Here is a 25,546-nt window from a genome sequence, read left to right as displayed (position 1 = left end):
CATTCCCAGCCTCACCCCAAGCGAAGATCCCGGGCTCCGACATTCCGGGATGCTCCACCCGGCACCGGTACTGCTCCCGCTCCTCCGGCCGCACCTCGATCCTGGCCCAGGTGTGGAAGGTGCCGTCGCTGTTGGGAACGACCCCGCCCCACTCCGTCTCCTGATCCCGGATTTCATCCCCCTTCATCCAGTTGACCGCGATGGCCTTGGGGTAGAATCCGTACGCGTGGCAGGACAAGATCAGCGTCCCGTGTTCCTCTTTTCCGGACACATGGACATCAGGGGGCTCTGGAATGGGATAACAGTGAGAGACATGCATGGAATTCCATGGGAATGGGATGGGGGTGAGACCTGCTCATGGAATTCCCACTGCAATAGGATGGGGGTGAGATCTGCCCATGGAATTTCCACTGGAATGGGATGGGGATTTGATGTGCCCAAGGAATTCCATGGGAATGGAACAGGGGTGAGATCTGCCCATGGAATTCCCACAGGAAATAAAGGGTTCCCAAGTTCTCCATTCCCAAATCTCACATTCCCACAGGAATTCTGCTCTCACCTTTGCGGTCCAGCTCCTTCTGCCCATATCCGACGTATCTCTGGAGCCATTCTGGGCAGATGTGCCCCAGGTAATTAGTCACCCTCTCAGCCTCGTTTGTTTCACCTTCCCAGTACCTCCTGGTGACCTCAGCAGCGCTGTCGGCCGCCACGAATCTCCTGGATTCCAGGTCAAAGGAGATGAAATCCCACCCATCGTAGCCATCCCGGCGGGATCCACGGACGCTCCCGTCGGACAGGAGGTCACAGCCAGAAAATCGCAACCTTGTGTGAAAACCTGGGGGAATTGTACCCACAGAGACCCATGGAATTGTGTCCCAGCCCCACACAGCCCCATCCCAGCCCTATGGAGCACCAGGGTCTGATGGAGACTCATACATCTCATACCAGCCCATGAATCCACATCCCAACCCATGCATTACAAGACATCCCATACCAGCCTAATGGATCCTCACCTCAGCCCCTTGGCACCCAGCGAATCCACATCCAAGCTCCATAAATCCCATCCCAGTCCCATGGATCCCATCCCAGCCCCACAGATCCCCATCGCAGCCCCACGGTTCCCCCCACTCACCCCTGCTCTGGTTGTACCGGTCCCGCAGTATCTCCAGGTTCCTGGCAAACAGGTGCTGCTTCCCCACGTTTATCTGGGTCCCCCTATCCCAATATCCCGGCTCTGCTCCATCCTTCATCCACTGTGTCAGCGGCTCCAGCCGGCCCCGCTCGCTGTCGTAGCGTGTGAAGGGGATCCCATCCAGGTACCCAATGGCCATGAACTGGGGGATCCCCGGGCTGGGCTCTGACACTGCCACATTCAGGTAGTGCAGGGAGTGGAGAACTTGGGGGACACAGAGATTTGGGGAGGTTGAGGGGTCATGGATCAATGAAAGGGGAACTGGGAGAGGTGGGAAGGGGGTGCATGGGGTCCCAGTGTCCAGGAATGGGGGCTCAGGGGATCCCTGTGCCCAGGAAAGGGGGTCCAAGGGTCCCCAGTGCCAAGGAAAGAGGGGTCACAAGGTGGGGAGACCCGGGATGGCTGGAATGGGGGGCTCAGGGATCCTTGACGCAGAGGGAAAGGGAGGCTGGGGGCTGAGAAAAGCAGGAATGGGGGTCCAGGGGGACTCAGAGTCAAGGAAAATGTGGGTCTGGAACTGGGGAAAGCAGGATGGATGGAAAAGGGGGTGCAGGGGGGGATTGGTACTGGATAAGGGAGTGCAGGGAGGTGACTTCCTTTCCAGCAGAACTGGGAATTCAGGGGGGTCCCAGAGCCCGGAATCCCCCTGGGAGCCTCCACGATACCCCAGGGACCCTCCCAGACCCCCTGGGACCCCCCACAAGATGAGCAGGGGGTGGAGATCTGGGGGAACACAGAGACTGGGGGGGCAGGAAGCGGAACGGGGAGAGCCAGGAAGGGTCCAAGGTTCAAGGGAGGGACTGGGAGAGGCGGGATGGGGGATCCAGGGGGTCCTTGTGCCCAGGAAAGGGGCTCCAGGGGTCCCCGGTGTTGAGGGAAAGGAGGGGCTGGAACTGGGAGAGGCGAACGGATCCCGGAGGCGCAGCCTGGGAGACGGGAAAGAGACCGAGGGAGTGCGGTGGGGGAGGGGACGGGGGAAAGGGGGAATTCCAGGGAGTTCATCTGGATCCCATTGGATCCCCGCTGAGACCCCCCTGAGACCCCTGGAACCCTCTGACACCCCGTTTCGGGAAGCGCCGGGAGTGGATAACGGGGGCGACACGGAAAGTTGGGAGGTTCGGGGGGTCCAAAGGTCAAGGAAAAGGGCGGGACTCGGGTCTGGGAAAAGCGGGATGCCCGAAAAGGGGGTGCAGGGGGATCCCAGGCCCGGAAATGGAGATTCGGGGGTGTCCCAGTGGCCGGGAATGGGGATTCAGGGGATCCCGGTGCCAGATGAGGGGGTTCAGGGGGGTCTTTCTGCTGGGAAAGGCCGTGAAGAGGTAACAGGACCCAAAATGAAGATTCAGGGGTTTCTCCGTGCCCGGGATTCAAGGTTTAGAGGATACCCAGTGCCCGGAAATGGAAGTTCAGGGGGCTCCCGGTCCCCGGGAATTGCGGTTCAGGTGGGTCACGATTTCGGGGGTCCCACTCACCTTTCGTCGCGCCCCCCGGGTCCCCCAGGAGCCCCAAGAGCAGCCCCAGCCCCAGCGCTGGAGCCATCGCGCTGCTCCGCTGCGATCCCGCTCCCAGAACTGGCCCCGCCCCCAGAGCCGGCTCCGGCCCCGCCATTGGCGCCACTTTTACCTGTCCGCCAATGGAAACTCAAAGTGTCAGTGACGTCACAGGTAGCTGGGTAGATCCCGGTCTCTCGGGTTGGGACGCGGAAGCGAAAGTGACCGAGGCAGCGCGGTGGGGGAGGGGAAAAGGGGGAATTTCAGAGAATTCCTCTCGATCCCTCTGGATCCCCGCTGCGACCCCCCTGGAGCCCTCTGAGAAACACCTGGGACCCCCTGGGACCGCCCTGAAGAAAGCGCCGGGAGTGGAGAACTGGGAGGACACGAAATTTGGGAGATCTGGGGGGGCAAAGGGAAGGAAAAGGGCGGGGCTGGGGCCTGGGAAGGGCGGGATGCCCGAGAAGGGGGTGCAGGGGGTCCCCATGCCGAATTAGGGGGTGCGGGAGGAGTCCCCATGCACAGTAATGGGGGCTCAGGGGGTTCCGAGGACAAGGAAAGTGGGGGGCTGGGTCCCCGAGAGGGGGAGGGCCGGGAAATGGGGTACAGGGGGGCACTGGGGCTGGATAAGGGGGATCCGGGTGCGCAGGAAATGGGGTTCAGGGGGGTTCTCTTTGTGGGTTATGGGGTTCAAGGCGTCCTGGTGTCAGAAAATTGAGCTTCAGGGGGGTCCCTGTGCCCAGGAACGGGGGTTCAGGGGGTCCCGGTGCGGGTGCCGGTCCCGGGGCGGATCCCGAAGCCGCAGCTTGGGAGACGCGAAAGTGACCGGGGAGCGCGAGGAGGGGAAGGGGACAGAGGAAACCCTGGGAATTCCCCTGAATCCCCCCTGGACCACCCAGGACCCTCCTGCAGGACGAGCAGGGAGTGGAGAACTGCTGGGGGGGAACTCAGAGATTGGGGGAAAGGGCGGAACTGGGGTGTGGGGATGGCCGGGAATGGGGGTACAGGGGGGTCCCACAGCACTGACGGGGCTGCGGGGGGATCCCAGCCCCGGATTAGGGGGTACAGGGGGGTCCCGGTGCTGGGGAAGGGAATATGGGGGAGTCCCCGTGCCCAAAAAGGGGGGGTTCAGGGGTTCCCGTGCTGGGGAATGTGTGTTAAGGGGGAGTTTCCTTCCCGGAATTCGGGGCTCAAGGGCGTTCTGCTGCCTGAAAATGGGGGTTCAAGGGGTGCTGGTCAGCAGAAAATGGGGGTTCAGGGGTGTTGCCCGATGCCCCAAACAGAACACAAACTAACAGAGTTAGTTTATGCGGTGCTTTATTCAGCGCCCGAGGAACCTGCGGACTAGCGTCCAAAGTCAGGATCCCACAGTTCCTTTTTTCCATCAGGTTTTTATATCTTTTTACAAAGTGGTCTACGTGCAGAAATACACATTCTTCAAAACAATACAGATACATAAATCTTGCAGGTATCATTCCTAAAAGTTATAAACTCTGCATGTTTGTCTACTCAGAACTATAGGCTACCCCCTTAATCCCCCTTGTATGTTTGCCCATCACCAGAACCCTTTATTTATTATTATACTTTAGCCTTATCTTGAAAGTTTCTAGATGTCCTATATGCTCTACTAAATCCTTTGATTATTGTTTTCACAGTTCTAAATGTTCTATATGCTCTACTAATTCTTTTCACTATTGTTTCACAAGGTAGGTTCTTAGGGCCTGTCTGAAAACTGCAGTTTTCTATGCCTTAGCATGACTACTACTATATCTACATTAGTCCTTTTTCTCATTATTCCGGTATCAACTCCCCCCTTTTGAGCATTCTTCAGATTTTCTGCAAGGATGCTCAATTCTTCAAGTTGTGGTTTCTATATAGAATGGTGAGTCTTCTTTTCGAGTTGGCAGGATTACTTCTTTCCGGGTCAGTGCTCTCATGACACGTCGAGTATAAGTTCCTTCTCTGGCAATCATTCCTAAAAGACATCTATACATAATCATGCATACTACAATAATTAATACAATCATTATTACATATTGTACAATTGATGATATCCAACCAGAGACTTGGATTCCTAGGGAGCTAAACAGTGCTCCTACCCAGTTATATTCAGCTTCCTCCTGGACTTCATGCACTTTTGTTTCAATTTGTTCCAATTGACTTATGGCCTTTTCTACTTCTTCTGTGACATTTGGGATATGCATGCAGCAATGATCAACCTTTCCTTGGAGGTATCCACAGACTCCATGTTCTTTTAATAAAAGCAAATCTAATGCCATTCTATTTTGGATTGTCATTCTTGTTGTTGCCTGCAATTGTAAATTTAGATCCTTAAATCCTTTCTTTGTAACTACAGCTAGCCTCTCAGTTTGTCCTAATAATTTGTACAGCATCTCCCTGTTTCTATATGTAGAAATTGGTGCAAACAAGGATTCCAGTACCCATCCAGATTTAACTCCTGATGAGGGTTCATGCCATTCATCTTCATCTCCCTGTCCTAGTTCTTCTGCTACTTTATTTGTTTCTCTCTTTGCCCGTCACTGCATCTCTTTCTGCGTTAATTTAGACTGTTTCCAAAAAGGACATAATGTGGGAACCCCTAAGGTAATTTGTGTTACAGGCCCGTCTAATGGTAAATGTGTTGTCCATTGTCCATGTCCCATAATTCATACTAAATTTCCTGGACTCCTGATAGTTGTATCCTTACAGCTCAAAGTTTTACCCTTCTGGTCCTGCGGGAAAGCTCTTCCTGGAATTGTATGGTTAAGTTTTCTACACTCACAACCCCATTTTATAAGCATTCTGACCGGTGCCAAACTAATTTGATTTTCTGGAGTGTCACAGGTGAGAATTTGGGTGCAGTTCCAATTTTCTTTTGTGGCGCTCAAAGTTATTGTAGAAGTGCTGGTTTGAGATACTTCTGTGTGAGTGGCATTTCTGCTTCCCGTCAATTGGACACACCAATTAACTTGTCCAATGTAACTATAATGTTCTAATATGCTGGGGCCCCATACCATTTTCCAACTGTCCCACGAGGATTCCTGCCGGGACGAGTTCTGGCATATCATTTCATAATAGCTTTCATTTTTAAGTATTCTTTTCTTTTGCCAATGTGGTATAAAACATTCTCACTTAGCAGCATCTTCAGGTTTTACTTTTCCCCCTGCCGCTAATGGAATTCCCCAATCCCTAATTTGTCCTAACCTTCCATGGCTAATTAGACAATCCTTATAGGTTAATATTCTTAATGTTTCTCCAACCTTTTCCCATATTTCTTCAATTTCGATTTTATTTCGTAATTTAAATTCACAACTTCCATTCTTACCTCTTTTTATTAGGGGTAAATTTCCTACTGGAATCACTCCCCAAGGGATTGGTTCCCCTGCAGCTTGTGGCAGAGGTAAACATGCCGTTATTTTTGATACGTTTTGTATTTGTCCAAAATCTCGAATTAACCCTACTACTAAATTTTGTTGTTCCTGGTTTCTCTGTAATGCCAGGCTTGTATCTCTCAATCCATTCCACATATCTACCCGTGCACTGACTGGTATTACCTGCACCGAGTACCCCCTTTGGGTTTTATTTTCCTTTAAAATACCTACATTTATGTCCCCATAATCAAAGCTTTCTCTAATCCACACAATGCATGAGAATTGTCCTACCTGATCAGCTTGCATATGAGATATTGTCAATGTGGTGTTGCCTCTTTGCTGTTCCATATCCCAAAATGTCACGATTCCTTCTGTAAATACTTCGTCTGTGGTGATTTGTCTCCAGGCTACCTTTCCTTCTTTTAATCCAGTTCTCTGGTTGTCAGAAAACAGACAGGTTAAATTTATTCCCGCACCTTCTGGCACCATTACATCTGGCTCCGGAACTGTAATTTTAACAAATGCTTCTCCCACCTGCATTATACAGACTAATGTTAAAAGAACTAAGTCCTTGCCCTGAACACCAGCTTTGTTGCTGACAGAGGCTGTACTTCCCATCTTGACGGGACCTTCTTGATTCAAGTGTAGTGAATCCAGTTGTCGATCCCTTGGACTTTCACTGCCGTGTAGGTAGTCATGATCACTTGGTGAGGACCGCCCCATACTTCTTTCAAGGGTTCTGTATTCCAATTCTTCACATATACTTGATCTCCTGGCTGGATGTCATGGACAGGATTTTCCAAGGGCAGAGGCCGGTTCCACTGCAATGCTCCCCGCAGCGCTGTAAGGACTTTATTTAGAGACAAAATGTAACTCAACAATACTTGATCTCCTACTAAGTGAGGGTCCCCTTTGTAGGTTGCAGCATGATATGGCTTGCCATACAAAATTTCGTATGGACTTACTCCTATCTTTTCTCTGGGTTTAATCCTGATTCTTAGCAAGGCTAGAGGTAGTGCCTGAGGCCACTGTATCTTTGCTTCCTGACAAATTTTCTTAATCTGCCCTTTTAATGTCTGATTCATCCGTTCTACCTGGCCACTAGATTGTGGTCTCCAGGGCGTATGGAGATCCCAAGCTATCCCTAATACTCTGGCTACCTCTTGGACTACTCCAGCTACAAAGTGAGGTCCTCTATCTGAGGACATTCCTAATGGGATCCCAAATCTAGGAATGATTTCTCGTAGTAAGGTTTGAATTACTTCCTTTGCCTGGTTAGTCGTGCACGGGAAAGCTTCCAGCCACCCTGAAAAAGTACACACATACACCAGTAAATAACGGTACCCTTGTGCTTTTGGTAGCTCTGAGAAATCTATTTGCCAATAGTCTTCTGGTTGCGGCCCTACTTGTAACTTTCCTAGTTGTATTTGCCTTCGTGTCACTGGGTTATTTTTAATACAGACAGGACACGTGGCGTTAATCCATTTTGCCATTGTTAACATCTGGTTGGAAATCACTTCATGTTTTAAAAATTGTACAAATGCATCTGCCCCCCAATGGCACTTGTTATGTTCGATTTCTAAAATTGTTTTCATTACTTTTGTTGGCAGTACAACCTGACCTTCAGCTGTGACATACCATCCTTTTTCGTTCTTCTGGGCCTGGAGAAATTGAGCAAGCTTCTCATCTTCATGTGTATACCATGGTTTCTGCTCAAGAAAAGAAGTTGCAGGGTTAATTCGCACTGGCAATAAAGCTAATTGTGTCCATACCTCTCGGGCAACCTGTTTGGCAACTCTGTCAGCCAACTGGTTTCTTTGGAACGCTTTTCCCTCTTCCTTTTGATGTCCTTTTACATGCATCACTGCCACTGCCTGAGGTTTATGCACTGCTTCCAATAGTGCTAATATTTGTTCTTTGTGCTTAATTTCTGATCCTTGAGAATTCAACAGTCCTCTTTCTTTCCATAGTGCTCCATGTACATGTATTACTCCAAAGGCGTATTTTGAATCAGTCCAAATGTTTACTCTTTTCCCTTGACTCAATTCTAAGGCTCTCACCAGAGCATGTATCTCGGCTTTCTGGGCTGAAGTTCCCGGGGTTAAAGCTTGAGCTTCTATTATTTGTGTCAAAGTCACTACTGCATATCCCGCATACCTGGTTCCGTTTTCCACAAAGCTGGATCCATCTGTAAACAGTTCCCATTCCGGATTCTCCAAAGGCTCGTCTTTCAGGTCCTTCCGGCTGGCATACACCTGTTCAATGATTTCTACGCAGTCATGTGTCAGTTCGCCTCCTTCTTCCTGGCTGCTGCTCCTAAGAAATTCTGCTGGGTTGAGATGATTAGTAATTTTTAATTCAATGTCATCTTGTTCTCGGAGAAGTGCCTGGTATTGTAACATGCGGCTTGACGAGAGCCAATGCCCCCCTTTTTGTTCCAAAACCGCAATGACCATGTGGGGAACAAATACTTCCATCCTTTTTCCCAGAGTCAATTTTCTGGCTTCCCGAATTAGAAGCACTGTTGCTGCCACAGCTCTAAGACAACCTGGCCATCTGGCACTTACAGTGTCTAGCTGCTTTGAGAAGTACCCCACTGGGCGCTTCCATGAGCCCAGTTTTTGTGTGAGCACCCCTATTGCCAGTTTCTGTCTCTCATTTACGTATAGTTGAAAAGGTTTTGTAAGATCTGGCAATCCTAGTGCTGGGGCATCCTTCAAGGCTTGTTTCAGACTCTGGAATGCCTTTTCTTGAGTTTGTCCCCACTGAAACACAGGGCTTTTGGCTGCCTCATACAGGGGTTTTGCTTTTAGTCCAAATTCTTGGATCCACAAGCGGCACCACCCTACCATGCCCAAAAAGGATCTTAACTCTTGTGGATTTCGTGGTGTGGGTATAGTGCAAATTGCTTGTATTCGATTAACTCCCAACTTTCGCACCCCTTGTGAAATTTTGCAGCCTAGGTAAATTACTTGGGTTCTTACCAGCTGAGCTTTTTCTTTCGATACTCGGTATCCAGCTTGTCCCAGCATATTAAGTAATCCAATAGTGAGTCTGAGGCAAACATCCTTTTCTGTGGAGGCTATAAAGATGTCATCAACATATTGTAGGAGAACATATAAGAAAGGTGATTCTTTTACCTGAGTCATCTTCCATTCTTCTAACTCTCGAGCCAATTGATTTCCAAAAATAGTTGGTGAGTTTTTGAATCCTTGTGGTAGACGCGTCCAGGTGAGCTGCTTCTTGCGTCCCGTGTCTGGGTTCTCCCATTCAAAGGCAAAGTATTTCCTACTTTCAAGTGCCAAGGGGATACAGAAAAATGCATCTTTCAAATCAATCACTGTGAACCACTTAAACCTTTCCGACACAGCTGTCAACAATGTATACGGATTAGCTACTATCTGTATATCTTTAGTGATGTTATTAATTGCTCTTAAATCTTGAACTAATCTATACTTACCATTTGGCTTTCTGACTGGGAATATCGGAGTATTGAATTCTGACTCACATTCCTGTAAAATTCCCAAGCTAAGAAATTGTTCAATCATGGGTGCTATTCCTATTCGTGCTTCCAATTTCAAAGGATATTGTCTTACCCTTACTGGGGAGGCTCCTTCCTTTAGTTCTATTACAACTGGTTGTGCTGCTTTTGATTTTCCAGGTACTCCTGTTTCCCATACCCATGGTACTACAGCTTGTTCTATTTCTTGTGGTATTTCTGCTGCTTCAACTACTTTTACTACAAACAACTCAGCAATATTCTCCTCAGGAAATTCCAATCTTACTCTACCTTTTTTAAATATTATCTTTGCCTCTAACATTGACAATAGATCCCTCCCGAATAGCGATTCTGGGCTATTTGGCATATATAAAAATTGATGATCAAATTCTTTCCCCCCAAATTTTATATCTAATGGCCGCAAAAAATGTTCGTTCCTCAACTTGTCCCGTAACCCCCACTACTTGGATAGTAGAATCACTCAAAGTTCCGAGCTTAGTGTTAACAGCTGAATATGATGCCCCCATATCTACTCTAAATTCTAATGGTTCCCCATCTACTTTCATTATTACCTTTAAATCCTGGTCTAGTCAGCTCTGATTTTGGTAATTCCCCATCATAAGGGCTTGGGCGACACCTTGGGGATTTCCCGGGAAAGCACCTGTATTATTCATCAATCCCTGATTTCCATTCCCACTGGCTATAATTCCTCCCCCAAAACCCATTCCTTGGTTGAGAGGGCACTCATTTTTCCAATGTCCTCTATCTTTACATAGAGCACATTGATCTATCCCTAGCTGCATTCTCCCTCTTCCCATATTCAATTGACCCATAAGTCCTCCCACACCCATTGGCATTCCCCCCTTTGCTATTCCCCTTCCCCCTCCTCGTCCACGTCCACGACTCCCCCCTCTCATATTATTTCCAGCCGCTTGCTGTAACACCGCCAACATAGTAGCCTGTTGTTTCCTGGCCGTTTCTTTTTCCCTATTATTATATACCTTCCACGCAACTTCCAACAGTTTATCTAAATTCCGAGTATCCTCTCCCTCCAATTTCTGTAATTTCTTTCTAATATCTTCCTGAGACTGCCCATAAAGATTAATGCTAGCTGTAATTTTCCCGATTCCCCTTCAGCTTCTAAATTAGTGTATCTACAAGCTGTCTCCTTAAGCCGCTCTAAAAAGGTTGACGGAGACTCATTCTTTTCCTGCCTGACCGAATACAACTTAGACCAATTCAAAGTTTTTGATATTCCATTTCGTATTCCTTCTGTTAACAAATCCTGATAAGCTTTAAGTCTCCGAGACCCGCCCATTGAGTTGGGATCCCACTCCGGATCTTCCCTAGGTACTAAATCATTTACTGTACCATCCACAAGCCGCAACCTAATCATTTCTCGTGCTTTCTCTGTCATAGCTTTAATCACCATTTCCTTTTCAGTAGAATCCATTATTGTGTCTAACAAAACTTGTAAATCATTCCAATCTGGGTTCTGAGCCTTAATTACCATTTTTACCACCTGCGCAGTTTGTTCAGGATCCTCCCGATACGCCCCCGCTGATTGTTTTCAAATTAGTAAATCATTCGGAGAGAAGGCAACTTTCACTATGACCCGTTCCCCCTGCGGCCCGACAGCTTCATGGAGCGGAACCATTAAATGAGCACCTTCTTCCTTTTTCTTCCTTTCCACCTCCCACCGCCCTCTCCGAGTTCTTTCACATAAGGGGGTCCGTGGTATATCAGTGGTTTCTATTTTTGCTTCCCAATCCTCCCTTTCTACCTCTGGCATACTTTCTCCACGTTCCTCCACTGGAGGGGCACTAGGGGCTATCAGCAAAGAAACATTCTCCTCAGGTTCCGAAAACCTAACCGAGCATTCCTTCTCTTTCTGCCAACCCTTACATCCGTCACAATTCTGCTTTAATGTTTTCAAAACCATGATCCCACACTCCTTTTGCCACTCCGGTTTATCTTTCAAATAATAAAAGAGGTCTAGATACGGTATTTCATCCCATTTTTCATTACTTTGCAGAAAATGCATCAAAGGTGTAATAATGTCAGGATTCAGTGTACCGTTCCTAGGCCATTGCATACCATCGGGTTCATATAAAGGCCATACATAATTACAGAAATCAATCAATTTCCTTTTACTTAGTTCTTGACCAAAATTCCCCACATTCCAATGTTGTAATAAACAGCCCAAAGGCGAATCGTCCGGGATTTCTATCCCAGAACTTGCCATAGTTCTAAACATTTTTAAAGACATCATTTCACCTCTCTTTTTCTTTTCTTTTCTTTTTCTTTTCCTTCTTTTTTTTTTTTTTTCAATATACACCACACACAACACTCACACCCTTTTCCACCAATCCACCAATCTTGCCTTTCTCATCGCCGCGAGTGGCAAGTGCTGAACCTGCGCAGTCACTGCCGCGTCTGACGGTCAGCGCCTAGGCTTTTCCACAACCTTAAAGACGTCTGTGACCCCCGTGCGGAATCGCCATTCCGACTTAATCGGCAGGCCCCCCTTCCCCTTGATAAAAGGAATAAAGCACCTTTGGGCTTACCTCCGGGTCGTCCGTCAGGCGCGGGGTTGGGCACGGGTTGATGTTCTCCCCAGAAATCACCTGGTGCCGGCGTGGAGTGGATCAGCCCACGAACTGCCCCAGCCACCTCCGGAGTCGTATCTGGGTCACCAGAAAACTGTTGCCCGATGCCCCAAACAGAACACAAACTAACAGAGTTATTTTATGCGGTGCTTTATTCAGGGCCCGGGGAACCTGCGGACTAGCGTCCAAAGTCAGGATCCCACAGTTCCCTTTTTCCATCAGGTTTTTATATCTTTTTACAAAGTGGTCTACGTGCAGAAATACACATTCTTCAAAACAATACAGATACATAAATCTTGCAGGTATTATTCCTAAAAGTTATAAATTCTGCATGCTTGTCTACTCAGAACTATAGGCTACCCCCCTTAATCCCCCTTGCATGTTTGCCCATCACCAGAACCCTTTATTTATTATTATACTTTAGCCTTATCTTGAAAGTTTCTAGATGTCCTATATGCTCTACTAAATCCTTTGATTATTGTTTTCACAGTTCTAAATGTTCTATATGCTCTACTAGTTCTTTTCACTATTGTTTCACAAGGTAGGTTCTCAGGGCCTGCCTGAAAACTGCAGTTTTCTAAGCCTTAGCATGACTACTACTATATCTACATTAGTCCTTTTTCTCATTATTTCGGTATCATCATGGCATTTGCTTTTCATATGAAATTCCTCTTGCTTTGCAAGTACCTTAAATGTCATAAATAAACACAGTCCAATCTACCTTAACATTTCTACTGAACTTTCTCATACACAGTTTCAGTGTTTTCTTTGAAGAACTTGTTTATTGCCACTGTTTTTCTTGTCTCCTGTGTTTTGCTTTTCCTTGTCAAGATCTTTGGTTATTTCCTTCTTTGTTCATGCCATTCAAATGCCTTTATATCCCTCTGGCTAGAAAGTTTTCCCATTTTTTTCTTAATTTACAGAAGTTAATTACTCTGTCCTCTGTGAACCTTATGTGTTCTGTGACAAAGGCCCATTTTCTGTCACAGAAGTCTAAGCTATATGAAGTACACTCTTAATGGAGGTTTATTTTCATTTTGATTTTATATTTACAAGTCTAACAAGAAACTGCATCAACTGAAGGTAGTCTGAAATCAGGTGTGCATTTTACACAACTGCTTGTAATGCTCTCCAAATCAGAGAGGTCTGAAATAGGACAAAACATGTTTTTGTAAATAGCCAATCACACATCATAATTTATTCAGATGAATGCAAAGGCTTAGAAGTTGAAGCAAATGTCTTTATTTAAAATTATGTCCAAGGACCTAATTTAGTAGTTTTGCTGACTGGGTAATTAAACTCACAGCACTGGTGTCAGAGTTCACTCCCTCCCACCACTTCATATTCCACCAGAGATGTGTAAAAATACAGTCTGGATAATCCATGGCTGGGATTGGTTCTTCTGAAAGCCTGGAGTTTATAATGTATGCTCAAAACTCTTCCTTTTCCTTTTGCAGAAACAAATGCATGATTTGAAAGTACAGCTGACTAGCACAGCTGAAAAGGAACAAGATTATTTAAAGCAGCTTTTGAGTCTGAAAACAGATCTTGAACAAGAGGGTATGACCATTTTGAAAATATAATATTTGATTTTTTTTGGTGTTATGTAGGAGTTACTTTGGTACACAGAGAAATGAGCTGTGATTGTTTTCTAATGGAAATTTGGAACCACACAGTATGACATTAATGATATACTTACCTTTGTAAATTACATTTTATTTATATTATTCTATGGAATATGCAGTTGTTCTAGATCTCTTTGACTTTGTTAACAAGAAGAGAAAGTTTCTGAATTCATTGTTGGTCCTGCTTTGAGCTACATCATCTTCACTAACCATTGTATTTATAAAATTGCTCTGGTTTTCTTTACTTCTTCTGTCACCTTTTTATATCACTGTGACTTTGCTGCAAAGCTTATCTTTGTAGATAAAGGCCTGGACTTTTTTCATCATGGAGTAACACTTAATAATGGGTACATTTAACTTAAAAGGATATTTCAAAATGCATGTTCTTATTCCTCTTGGCCATTTGTTTTAAATTAGGTTAAAGAATGAACACTAACAGTGTTTCTCAATAAGGTTTCACTAGAGAAAGAACAAATAGCACAAGAGAAAAATGATGTGGTGGCAGAACTCAAGAAACTGCAAGAAAAACAAGAGGCAAGTTGTAAACTTCCAGCTTTTATTTAAAGGACAATGATCAATTTTACAAATCAGATGATAAATTGCAACATGACATGGTTCTGTAGAGTACCCAAACTATTTTTGTGTTTGAATTGGAAAGAAAGTGTATTGTGAATAAGGTAGGTCAGTGTGCTTTGGATGTCTTTGAATTTTTAAGAGATCACTTTGAATTTTATTTCTTTGCTGACATGGGTCTTTATTTAGGATAGTAAGAAAAAAGAAGAAAATACAAAGCAGTTAGTTGTAAACCTAGAAGAGGCAAATGCCCAGCTAAGGCAAGTAAAAACAAATGTTCATGTCTGATATTGTTAAAGGAAATGAATTCTGATAGTTGTGTTCATATGCTGCTTTCTGGGATTTTTTTGATTAAATAAAACAGCTAAACAGAAACTATTCAATATTGCTGTTGGCCAAGCAGAAATTCTCTCAGATTAGAAACACTTATTGTTTCTAAGACTTTTTTTTTTCTGTTTCTGTAACTAAAAGAACATTTTCACTGAGCACCTTCTGAAGTTCCCATTAACAGCTCTTTTAGAAAATAAAATAGGAGTTTATTAGCAGTACTGAAAAGAAGTTAATTTTTGAGTAATTTTTAGTCAATGCTTACTAATGTTTGTTAATTTGGCTTAGAATTGAATGGAGTCTTTGAAGGAGAAAATGGCAAAGACAGCTCAAGAGATGCAAAGTAAACTGGATGAAAAAGAAGAAAATGTAAGTCATGTCATGAGAAAATGTTACACAACCTGCAGGGCAGAATTTAAATGTAAAATATTTGTTGGGTTTTTTCTGCAAAGCTCTGCCTGGGGGATGTGGTCTGTGCCAGAGGTTTTATTCTTTCACAGCTGCTGAGCCCTGTTATTTTCAAAACAAGCACAATCACTGGGATTTTTACTCTTTGATTGGAAATTGAATATTAAAGATTTATTTGATTTCAGGCAAACAGAAAACCTGCTTTTTTTTTTTTTTTTTTTTTCTACCCACTGGGTGATGGATGAGCTCTGGATTAGTTTTTTATATGCAATGTGAGTTTTAGTGTTTCAAAGCAATCCATTAAAATGGATTTCAGAATTTCATTGTGAAAGTCAAAATGCCCAATTGTAATTTCAGGTTAAGAGCACTGAAAATGAAATTTCAAGAAAGGAAAAGCAGTTGAAGATTCTAGAAAATAATTGGGAAAATTCATTTTTTCATGGATTGTAGGGAACTTCATACAAATGTATTTTTTAAATTGTGAAGATATTGGGTTTTTTCCTTCTTCTGTGTTAACTCCATAACCACTAAGGAACTGCTTCACTGCTATTAATTAACATCTTGTAGGACTTTATGTCTAAAATTTCAATAATTCTAACACATCAGTTTGTATTTCAGTCCCATCAGAATAAACCAGACTGGTGCAAGTGCATGTTTGAGAATGTTGGCAGGAATTGCTAACACACTGAGTAATTTTTAGGACTTAATTAATGTTTGAAATATCTCTTTCAGGTGAATAATTTAAAGAAACAGGTGGAAAATAAAACCAAATGCTTTGAAGAGTTGCAGCAGGAGGTATGTAGAGATTTTGAAAGTTACAAATACATCAGCACATGGTATTTTGGGGTGACTTTTCAGCATTTTTTGTCTGCTGTGATATCCTTAGACACACCTATGTAATTTAAAAATTTTCCTTTCTTATCCTAACTGAGCAAATTAAGGACTCATCTTTGGAATCACTTCATCTATTAAATTAGCCTTAATTTGAAAAAAAGCAATTACAAAAATAATACCTTTAATAAACTTCTATTTTTTCATTTACTACAGTGTTATTTATGTATTTGTAATAAAGACCTATTACAGTTACCACTAGTAGAAAATAATTCTGCACTAGTACAAATTGTAGTAACTTCACTGTAAATATTTATATATTTATATATATAACTTGTATTTTTTTGTCATGACATCTCCATACCTTCTGTCAGCAGCATCTTAGTTTTAATTCTCATTTAATTCTCATTTGTTATTCCCTGTGGTTGCTCAGGAGGAGCCTTTTTTAAGGTCATGAAGAAACAGAAATATCACAGTAATTATTTGAACATTCTTTTGTTTGGAGAATTGTTCTGGAACCTGAACTGCACAATAGTTATAGAATGAACTCAATTCAATAACATGAACTTAATGAAAACTGGAATTTTTTGCCATTCTTGACACACTTAAACCATTACATAATTCTGTTAGGTTACTGAGGTACAGTTGTTTTGCTTTATTTCAACAGAATAATGTGCTGAAAAAGAAAATTACTGCCGACAGCAAGAAAATCAGTATTTATGAAGAGAAGGCAGGTTTAAATAAGATCACATAGAAGATGAGGTGAGTGTTTTTAAGTCTCAGTGTAATTAATGATAAATTGTTAAATACATTCTGAACTGGTTTATGGATCTGGGATACAGATTTGGCAGGAATGAAGTCACAGTTTTTAGAAGATTTTTAATCTTGGGCACTGACTATTGGACATTTAAAAGAGATGGACTTCACATCACAATTAATTATGTTTCTAATCAGTTCCTTTCCTTATTTTCCTTTTATTGATAGTGGACTGAACAGTAACTCCAATGTGACAGAAAAGAATTTAAAAGACTCACTTCAGGCTGTTCTTTTAATGTTTTCTGCAGTGGGAATCTCTCTAATGGGAATATTGTGTCCAGCTTTAGCTACTGCACTTGAAGAAGGAAGTGGATTTTTTTTGAGGATATTCATTTGAGGAACTTAAAAGGAAAAACTGTAATCAAAATGCACAGCTGGGAGAAAAATGTACCATAAAACCTGTGAAAATCTCATCTAGATTTACAAGAGGGAGAATAAAATCTCCATTTGTATTTGGTTTTTTTTTCAAGGAATTCACAGCATGTAGGGCAATCCTTCCCATTGTGCTGTTACCATTGTTTCTCTGAATATTTTTTAACTCACTTGAAAAAAAGCTGAACTTTTAAATAGGAATTTTAATCATATACCTGAAAACTAACACTGTGTTTCTGCTCAAAAATAAGAGGTTAAAAAAATCATTAACATATTAATTCCTAAGCAAATAACAGCAGCAATTCTGCATTCTCAAAAGGTGAATAAATTGCAGTTAGAGATGGAAAATATGAACAAGCAACAGGAAGCAGTTGACATCTATCAAAAAGACATAGAAACAAGAAAAATGAATGAAAATAAACTTAATGAACAGGTGAGAGGTGTTAATTTTTACTGCAATTGAATATTTTTTATTTAAAATGTTTTTATGAAGTTTTATTGACCAGATTCCTTGCTGTTAGATTTCAGCCTTATCAACATAAATTGAAATTCTTGTGTATGCCTGTGAGCAAAGCTTTAGGTGATGAAGTTGAAGGATGTGAATATATCTTCAAAAAGAGAACCCAGTTAAAATTTCATTATTTCAAGATACAGCTCAAGGAAATTCTACCTTTGGTATTAAGTCAGCATAGCTAAATTAGATTATAACTTCTCCCATATTAGTATTTTTTGATGGTACTGAGAAATGTTAGGGCAGAGTGCTTGAAACTTTGGTTCAAATTGAACTTGCCTTCCATGGATGTGTCTTTAATCTTGCTCATTTTAACAATCTTCATAAACAATCTCAGTTTTGAAAAGGATCTTAAAAGCAAATGAAGTTCAAGTGGGACTACATTGCACCCACAGGGGGAAGAAGAAATTAAACTTAAGATTTAAAAAAAATATGTTGTTATATTTGTGAATAAAATGCAATTTGCTGCTAACAGGTAGAAAAGGTGAAGTTGCTTTATGAGGAAGCAACAATGATACAGAGAGAAACTGAAACCCGATGTCAGCACAGGATAACTGAGATGGTGGCACTCATGGAGAAGCACAAGGCAAGAGATTTTCCTGATTGCTCTGATTTGTCATGTCTTCAGAACCTTTCAGAACAAAAAAAAGGCCTGAATCTGGGAAAAAAAAGTGACTTTTCATCACCTAAAATAGAATTCATTTGAAGATTTTGAAAACAGATAATTCCATTTCTCTAAATTTCTAGGATTTTTTTTTTTTTTAATTCAGGTTTCCTTTGATACCATCTGAATGCAGGATTTTTCAGTTTTAGTTTGGCCTCTTTCTCTGAGGTGACTGTCAGCAGTTTACCTTGACACCTTTTAATTTACCTTTCTATTCCTCACTTTTGCAATATTTTTAGCAGATATTAACAAAAATAGCATGGCTGGCTTTTAGGTGCTGAATACACAGGAATAAAACACTCCCTGCCAGTCCACAAAATAACACTGCATTAAGCATTTTCTGTTTTACAATTTCTGCAGAAGCATCAGTGTTTGTTCATGGTACTTTCTGAATCTTCTGGTTTAAAAAAATTGTGTTTTAAGACTGGATAGATCCATAATTGTAACTTTTATGTGTCACATGTTTTGAGTTTGTTGGTTTGTTGGTTTTTTTTTAACACAGAATGAATATGATAAAATGGTTGAAGAAAAAGATGCAGAGTTGAGAGTATATAAATTTAAACAGCAAAAGCAGTTTTCATCAGAAAGAGCAATGGTAAGGATTACTTTCCAATGTTCAATAATTCAGTGATGTCCTTGTGCAGTGTGATTTGATACTGGCTGAGCACCAGGCAGGCACAAAAAAACCATTCACTCCTTTTTTTCTGCTATGGTGAGTAGAGGAGGGGAAAGAAAAATTGAAGGACTCATGAGTTGTGATAAGATTAGGAGAAAAACACTTTAAGGGTAAAACAGGTTCAAACTTAAATAGTATCAAGAAAATTGAGTATTAATAGATTGAAAAGTGAGTAATGAGAAATTAATTTAGAACACTTTTCCCCAATCCCTCCCTCCTGTCCACTGACAGCACAGGGAGACAAAACATGATCTTTAGTCAGTTTGTCACTTCTAAAATTTTTTTTCAGTTTGTTTAGGGAGTTTCTTTTTCTTGCTATGCTCTGGGATCTTTCCCAACAAAGACAATTCTCTGTGAACTTTGCCAGTGTGGTTTTAATTTTTACAAGTAGCAGTTCCACCTGACTCACTGTGGCTTGCAGAAGAATCTCAGCTCTCATGTTTGCAGCATTTCTTTTCCTTCCTTTCCCTCACTGACTTCAGTTGTTCTTTTCACATGTCTTCACTTTTTCCTTTCTCTGATTTGGGAGAAAATTGTTGTTTGTAGTCTGTTTTTTTCTCAAGTTCTATCAGTTGAAAAGTTCTTCCAGGGTTTTGCAGCACTGAAAGGTGAATCTTAGATTTCCAGGGATGAAAGACCAAGAAATTGGATGTGCAGGCACTTTTATAGAGGGGAAGGTTAAATTTTTAACCAATAGGGGGAGCACAAGGCAGAGTTTACAATCCATAACCCAATGAGAAAACACAGGGGGAGGGAACAATTGAAACAGCTCAGTGGGGCTGTGAAGAATTGACAGGGAAGTTTCCAGACTAAAAGGTAGGTAAAAATGGGAATGACAACTTAATGGGAGGAGGACAAGGAACATTCTGGATGAAGGGGCTGGTTTAGAGCAAGATGGACAACGAGGTGGGGAGGGGTTAACTATCTGCTTTAGTGGGACTGAACAGTAAAAATCAGCCACTAATTTATTTGCTTTTATTTCTTATTCTGGGACTAAAACTCCAAATGTTTCTCAAAATAAATTAAGAGTAGCAGTGTGTTTGTGTCTTCTCTTCCAGATAGTGTGTCATGTTCTGACTTCACAGTTTGAATAAGAAACTTTTGGTTTAAATAAGATTCTACCCTGTTCTCCCAAGTGTTTAAGGTTTTGCCTCGAACACTTATGATCAATTATCTCTTTCTTATAGCACTTCAGTCTTTTTTAAACAAGCTAAAGCAAAGCTTCAAGTATAAGGTTGAAAAACGAAAAATAATATTTTGTATCTAATGATTACTGTCTCACTTTGGACTGTTTCCTTTTTTTCAGGATGGGCATAGTTAACCCTACCCTTTATTTAATTTTTAGGAAAATGAGCTGTCATGTTTGAAAAGTGAACTGTCATCCCAGAAATGGAATGGATTTTTTCCCTGATTGGGGAGTGTGGGTGATAGGTGTGGCCTGGGCTTGTGCTCTAGAGAAATTGAAAAGGAATGAAAATAAATAGAGAAACAATGTCTGGTCATATATTTGTGTCAACTTTGTCTGTGATCACAAACTGTGTTCTGTAATTACACCAAGAAGATTTTTAACAACTGAACTCAAGTGAGTATTTACCTCCTGTCACATAACTCTTTTTTAGGAGAATCTTTTAAAACATCACTCTGAAATGTGATTCCTGAAAGTGAAAAGAAAAACAAGGTAACTGCAACTTTTTAATTGGTTTTAGAATTTGGTATTATTTATATGTGTAGAATCAATTGAAGTGCCATGATAATTGATTTGCATTCAGCAAAAGACACTGGAGTGCTTTTCACTTAAAACTTTTTAAGTTATAGAAAATACAACTTATGTTCCTGAGACTCCTAAACCTTGTTTAGATCTAGTGAATATATTAATGTAAAAAATAGAAAGTCTTCAAATTATATTCCTGTGGAAGTCAACATGGTGGAAAAGAAAAATATATCTCCTTCAGTACTTGCCCTTTGGGCAGTCCAACATTCAAGTTTTGTAACTCCTAACAGTGAATTTTTCTCCTTGTATTTTTCTGTCTGTATTTCTTATTTTTCCCTTGGATAAGCAGGGATTTTAAAGGGTGATACCATTCCATGGAGATATGAGACAGCAGTTTATGGAAGGGCTCCCAATGTGTCATTTTTCTTGCTCAGCTGTTGCTTTTTGTCACCAGAATTGTTTTATTTATTCTTCAAACATGTCCATTTGTAAAAGCAATTTTTTCTCTATGGAAGGGAAAAAAGCTTATACAACTGTAAAAATTGTTGAAGTATCAAAGTATTCCTGACCCTTCTTCCCTGTCAGGAGTGGTTTTCATATTGGAAAAATAGAATCCACCACCCTTTTGATGTTATCTTTCTGAAAAAGGACTGCACTATATTGCAATGTTTCTCAGTTTAACTTCTAGTGAAAGGACTATTCTAAGTAACAGCAGTCTTGATATTGCTATCAATCTTCCTCTGAAAGCCTTTTCCTTTTGTTAGCTCCATTTTCTTAAATATTTTATATAGTCTTTATATTTTATATGTATTTTATATTTTATATTTTACATTCTATATTTTATATTTTGTATTTGATATATACATGTAGTGGCTACAGTTCAGAATAACCAGAATTTCTGCAGATAAACATGAACTTAGACACAAGGTGCTATGAAACTCAATTCTTCCACAGCTTCCTGTTCATTCTCCTAGTCTGGCAACCAAAAAATGGATATTTCCACCCCACCCCACTTTTTTTGGGTCTTTGTTTTGTGTCTGGATGGAAAGCAAGAGTTCCACCAGTCTCTCTTGGACTCAGCCTATAAACTGGGTCATGAGTTTGGGTTTAGATTCTATACTTAACCCCATAAAATAGAATTTTAAAATATAAAACTTTTCTTTCCCAGACATATATTATAAAGACTCCTGCAACAGATAAACTGCCAAGGGGAAGAAGCACAAACCCTCCTTCAGAGCAGAGCACAAGGAAAAAACAAAAAGTGCTTATCCAGCTGGATACTCAGTCAGACAGCTCTGAGCACACTGACCTGCTGGTAAGTCAGAGAGCAAACCCTGTGCTGAACAGTTCTTGGTGCAGTTCTTGCACAGCAGCCTTAGAGTGAAGAGAAAGATTCAATACAATATTTATGTATTTTTATTAATTTACTCTTTCTGGAATTGTGGTTATATGTACATAATTTTTTTGAACTGTTATGCCTCATAGTGATATCTTAGCTTTTTTTTTTTTTTTCCTTCATAGTTTAATATCCTTAGGGGGAAAGAAAAAGTATTTTTTAATACAATGTGACCAAATATCTTTTTAAATTTATTAGAGCATAGTATCAGAAGAAAAATGTTTAAAACCTTGCACAAAGATTATCCACAAGCTTCACAATTACATCCCACAGCACCAAAAAGGTATGTCACCCTTCCATAAGATCAAACCAAATAACCAGATTGTTTAGAGAAACCAATGGATGGCTTTGTTTCCCTTTCCAGACTCCATCTGCAGGCAGTGAGAAATCCCCAGGCTCTGCTCTGAAGCTCAGGACCATGAGGAGGATGCGCGAGGCGGGCTGGACTGCGATCTCCAAACCCGACAGGGGAGGAAAATGAGGGAGGTGGCAAAGCTCTTTGCTTGAAATGCACAATGAGGGAGGTGGCAAAGCTCTTTGCTTGAAATGCACAATGAGGGAGGTGGCAAAGCTCTTTGTTGAAATGCACCAACACCCAGTGACTGCCATTTCTTACTGCTGGCTCCACAGAATTGTTGTTATCTCAGTTGTTGCATTTTTCTGTCATACTGTGTTTAATACTATTTTCTTTTACATATAAACTTTATAGATCTCTAACTGCATCTCCCTGCAGGGCATTTTCCACCTTTCCTCCCTTGTGCTTCAAAATGTTGGGACATAATTTCACCTTTCCTCCCTTGCTGGGACACAAATTAGCCAATTTTAAATTTAGAAAAAGAAATGTAACTACATAGGAGTTGTTTCAAAGCTGTTTGTGTCATTAGAAATTCTGGTTTGAAAGCAATTATGTTCTTTTAAATTTGCTGTTTTTCTTAATACATAACACTTAGTGAAAGAAGTGGAGCTGTTAAGTGTATGCACTTTTACCTGAAGTCCTCTTGTTTTTTTCCATTTTAATGGCTGTTAAACCTGTTTTTTAAACTGTTTGTTTTCAGTATGTTCAAACGATTTTGAAATTTCTAATATTGAAGTTTCAATAAAATTACTTGTATTTAAAAATATTTCAGCTTCATAAAGAGTAAGATATGCACATGATGAGATAATGAAAACAATGTTAAGATGCTATTAAATTGTTTATCTGAAATATAAAGTGTGAGACTGAGTGCTATTGCTTAAGTATTTGAAGACAGAATCAAATGATCAAATTGAATCACCAGCCATCTTCTGGTCTGTAATGATAGATTAGAACATCTATTCCTGCATTAATCCTTGATTAATCTTGGTTTACAACAATGACAATCTCCACTTCAGAGCCTAAAGATATCAAGAAAACTACAACTACTTCTTCCAATATAATGAAAAATCAGAAATCTCAGATTTGTCTGATGTGAGAAGCAAAACATTTGTTGCCTTTGTTTTGTGTAGTCTTAGGGATAGGCCAGTGGTTCCTTATGTTGACCTGTTGAGTAGTGATGTAAATGAGATTATTTATTGTATGTAACTAACAAATATTGTGCAAAGATCTGGAAGAACGAGCACTTGAAAGCAAAAAACTGAAGTCTGTACTGCCCATTTCTAGACTCAAACAGTGAGTGACCAATTGGAACCCTTTAGCATTTTCTAGGGACATGAATCCATGGTATATCACATAATCCTCCTGACACCACACGTGTGTCCTGTGAGGTGAAAAATTACAAAATATTTCCAGCAACTCTCCAGCAAGCTCTCAGGAAATGCAAACAGCAGGGAAGGGTGTAAATCTCATCTGCCTTGTGTGCCTGAGGGTGCCATGACAAAATCCACAGCTGCATCTCTCCCTGTCTCTTTCTCTGCCCTCATTTGGGAAGACAAAGCTGTGCAAGGAAGCAAACCCAGGAATTGACTCCCTGCCTCCCACAGGCAGTGGGTGTTCATCTCTGCCCAGGTAAGCAGGCTCCATTCCAGCATCCCCTCCTTTGCTTCTCCCCTTCCTTTCCAGACTGATCCTCCTGCACAGTCTGGGAGTGCCCTGGAGTCCAGTCAGGGTCTCCTGTCCCAGCTCTGTCTCTTTCCCTGGTTTCCCCCTCACTGTCAGGGCAGGATGAGGAGCAGGAAAAACCTCCTGGAACATTCCTAGCCCAAATCCAAGCCCTGGGAAGGGGTTAACTCCTCCCAGCACAGAGCAGCCCCAGTGCCCAGTGCAGCACTGCCAGCACTGTGCACCCAGCCCTGGCACAGGCTGGACAGTCCCATGGCCACTGTCCTGCCTGGAAAAACAGGGGATTGCTAGGAAAGGCAGGAGCTGCCCCACCCTGAGCACAGCCACTGAGCACAACCACTGAGCACAGCCCAATGACCACCCCAATGACCCACCCCAGTGACAGCCCCCACTGACCACACTCCACTGACACCCCACTGACCACACCCCAATGACAGCCCCAGTGGCAGCCCCCACTGACCACACCCCATTAATCACTCCAATGACCCCCCCCATTGACCACACCCGCACCACACTCAACTGGAAAACCAACTGACCACTACACTGACCACCCTCCACCTGCTACCCAAATAACCACATTCACTGGCCACACCCACTGACAGACTCACTGACCACCTCTGAGCACATTGCAATGGCTGCACCCACTGACCACACCCTACTGACCACCCACTGACCATTCTGCACTGCTCACATGCCTGACCACACCCACTGCCCACACCCACTGACCACACCCACTAACCAGACCTGCTGACCACACCCACTGACCACACCCACTGACCACACCCATGATTACCCAATTGATCATGTTCACTGACCACACCACTGTCCACAGCCCTATGGCCACACAATTGATCACACCCACTGACTACACCCGACCACACCCTAATACCACACAACTGACCATACCTACGCTGACCACCCAGCTGACCACCCAAATGATCACACCCACATTGACCACAACCACTGACCAATCCTGACTGACAACTCCCTCTGACCAAACCCACTGACCACCCAACTGACCACTCCACTTACCACCTCCTCTGGCCACACCCACTGACCCCCAACTGACCAGGAGATCCTGGGAGGAATCTCAGTGAATCCAGAGATGCAGTTATGTGGAAGAGGTTAGAAATCATCTGAGGCATCTCAGGGGCAGGGACATCTTCAACCAGAGCAAGCTGCTCAAAGCCCTGTCCAAGGTGGCTCTGGGTGTTTGCAAGGGTCAGGCATCCAACACCTCCCTGCACAGCTGCTCCTTGCTTTCACTTCTCTCTGCTTAAAAATCTCCTCCTCATGGAAGAGCAGCAGAGTGGAGCTCACAAAATGAAGAGACTCATTTCATGGCACTGCTGGCCTGGGCAGAATTACCATGGCCCAGAAAAGCCACAGGTGGAGCAAGGAAAGCCACACCTGGGCCAGTGGTGAAGCCCTGGCTGT

The 25,546-nt window shown here is 42.5% G+C and overlaps 2 protein-coding genes and 1 long non-coding RNA gene across 3 annotated transcripts in view; 1 reads left to right on the top strand and 2 right to left on the bottom strand.

Annotated features, from left to right (window-relative positions):
* LOC306815200 (class I histocompatibility antigen, F10 alpha chain-like) overlaps window positions 1-2,762 on the bottom strand; it is a gene marked incomplete at its 3' end in the record, with an annotated part of 107,857 nt that extends 105,095 nt beyond the window's left edge. Inside the window, exons 1-4 of the mRNA XM_079331816.1 lie at window positions 2,665-2,762; window positions 1,133-1,396; window positions 560-835; window positions 16-288 (exon numbers count right to left, since the gene is read on the bottom strand). Of these exons, the coding sequence (XP_079187942.1) occupies window positions 16-288; window positions 560-835; window positions 1,133-1,396; window positions 2,665-2,731 (880 nt within the window). The 5' untranslated portion in view covers window positions 2,732-2,762. The remainder of the gene's footprint in view (window positions 1-15; window positions 289-559; window positions 836-1,132; window positions 1,397-2,664) is intronic.
* LOC306815179 (class I histocompatibility antigen, F10 alpha chain-like) overlaps window positions 1-25,546 on the bottom strand; it is a 181,250-nt gene that overhangs the window by 1,696 nt on the left and 154,008 nt on the right.
* Window positions 14,988-16,619, top strand: LOC306815191. Its single transcript, XR_013777345.1, has 3 exons — window positions 14,988-15,055; window positions 15,827-15,889; window positions 16,593-16,619. It is a non-coding gene; the product is annotated as an uncharacterized lncRNA (long non-coding RNA).

This window comes from Erithacus rubecula, assembly GCF_903797595.1.
Source record: "Erithacus rubecula genome assembly, contig: scaffold_105_arrow_ctg1, whole genome shotgun sequence".
NCBI lineage: Eukaryota > Metazoa > Chordata > Aves > Passeriformes > Muscicapidae > Erithacus > Erithacus rubecula.
The sequence above is the reverse complement of the archived record's forward strand: the minus strand, read 5'-3'. Positions and strand labels throughout refer to the sequence as shown.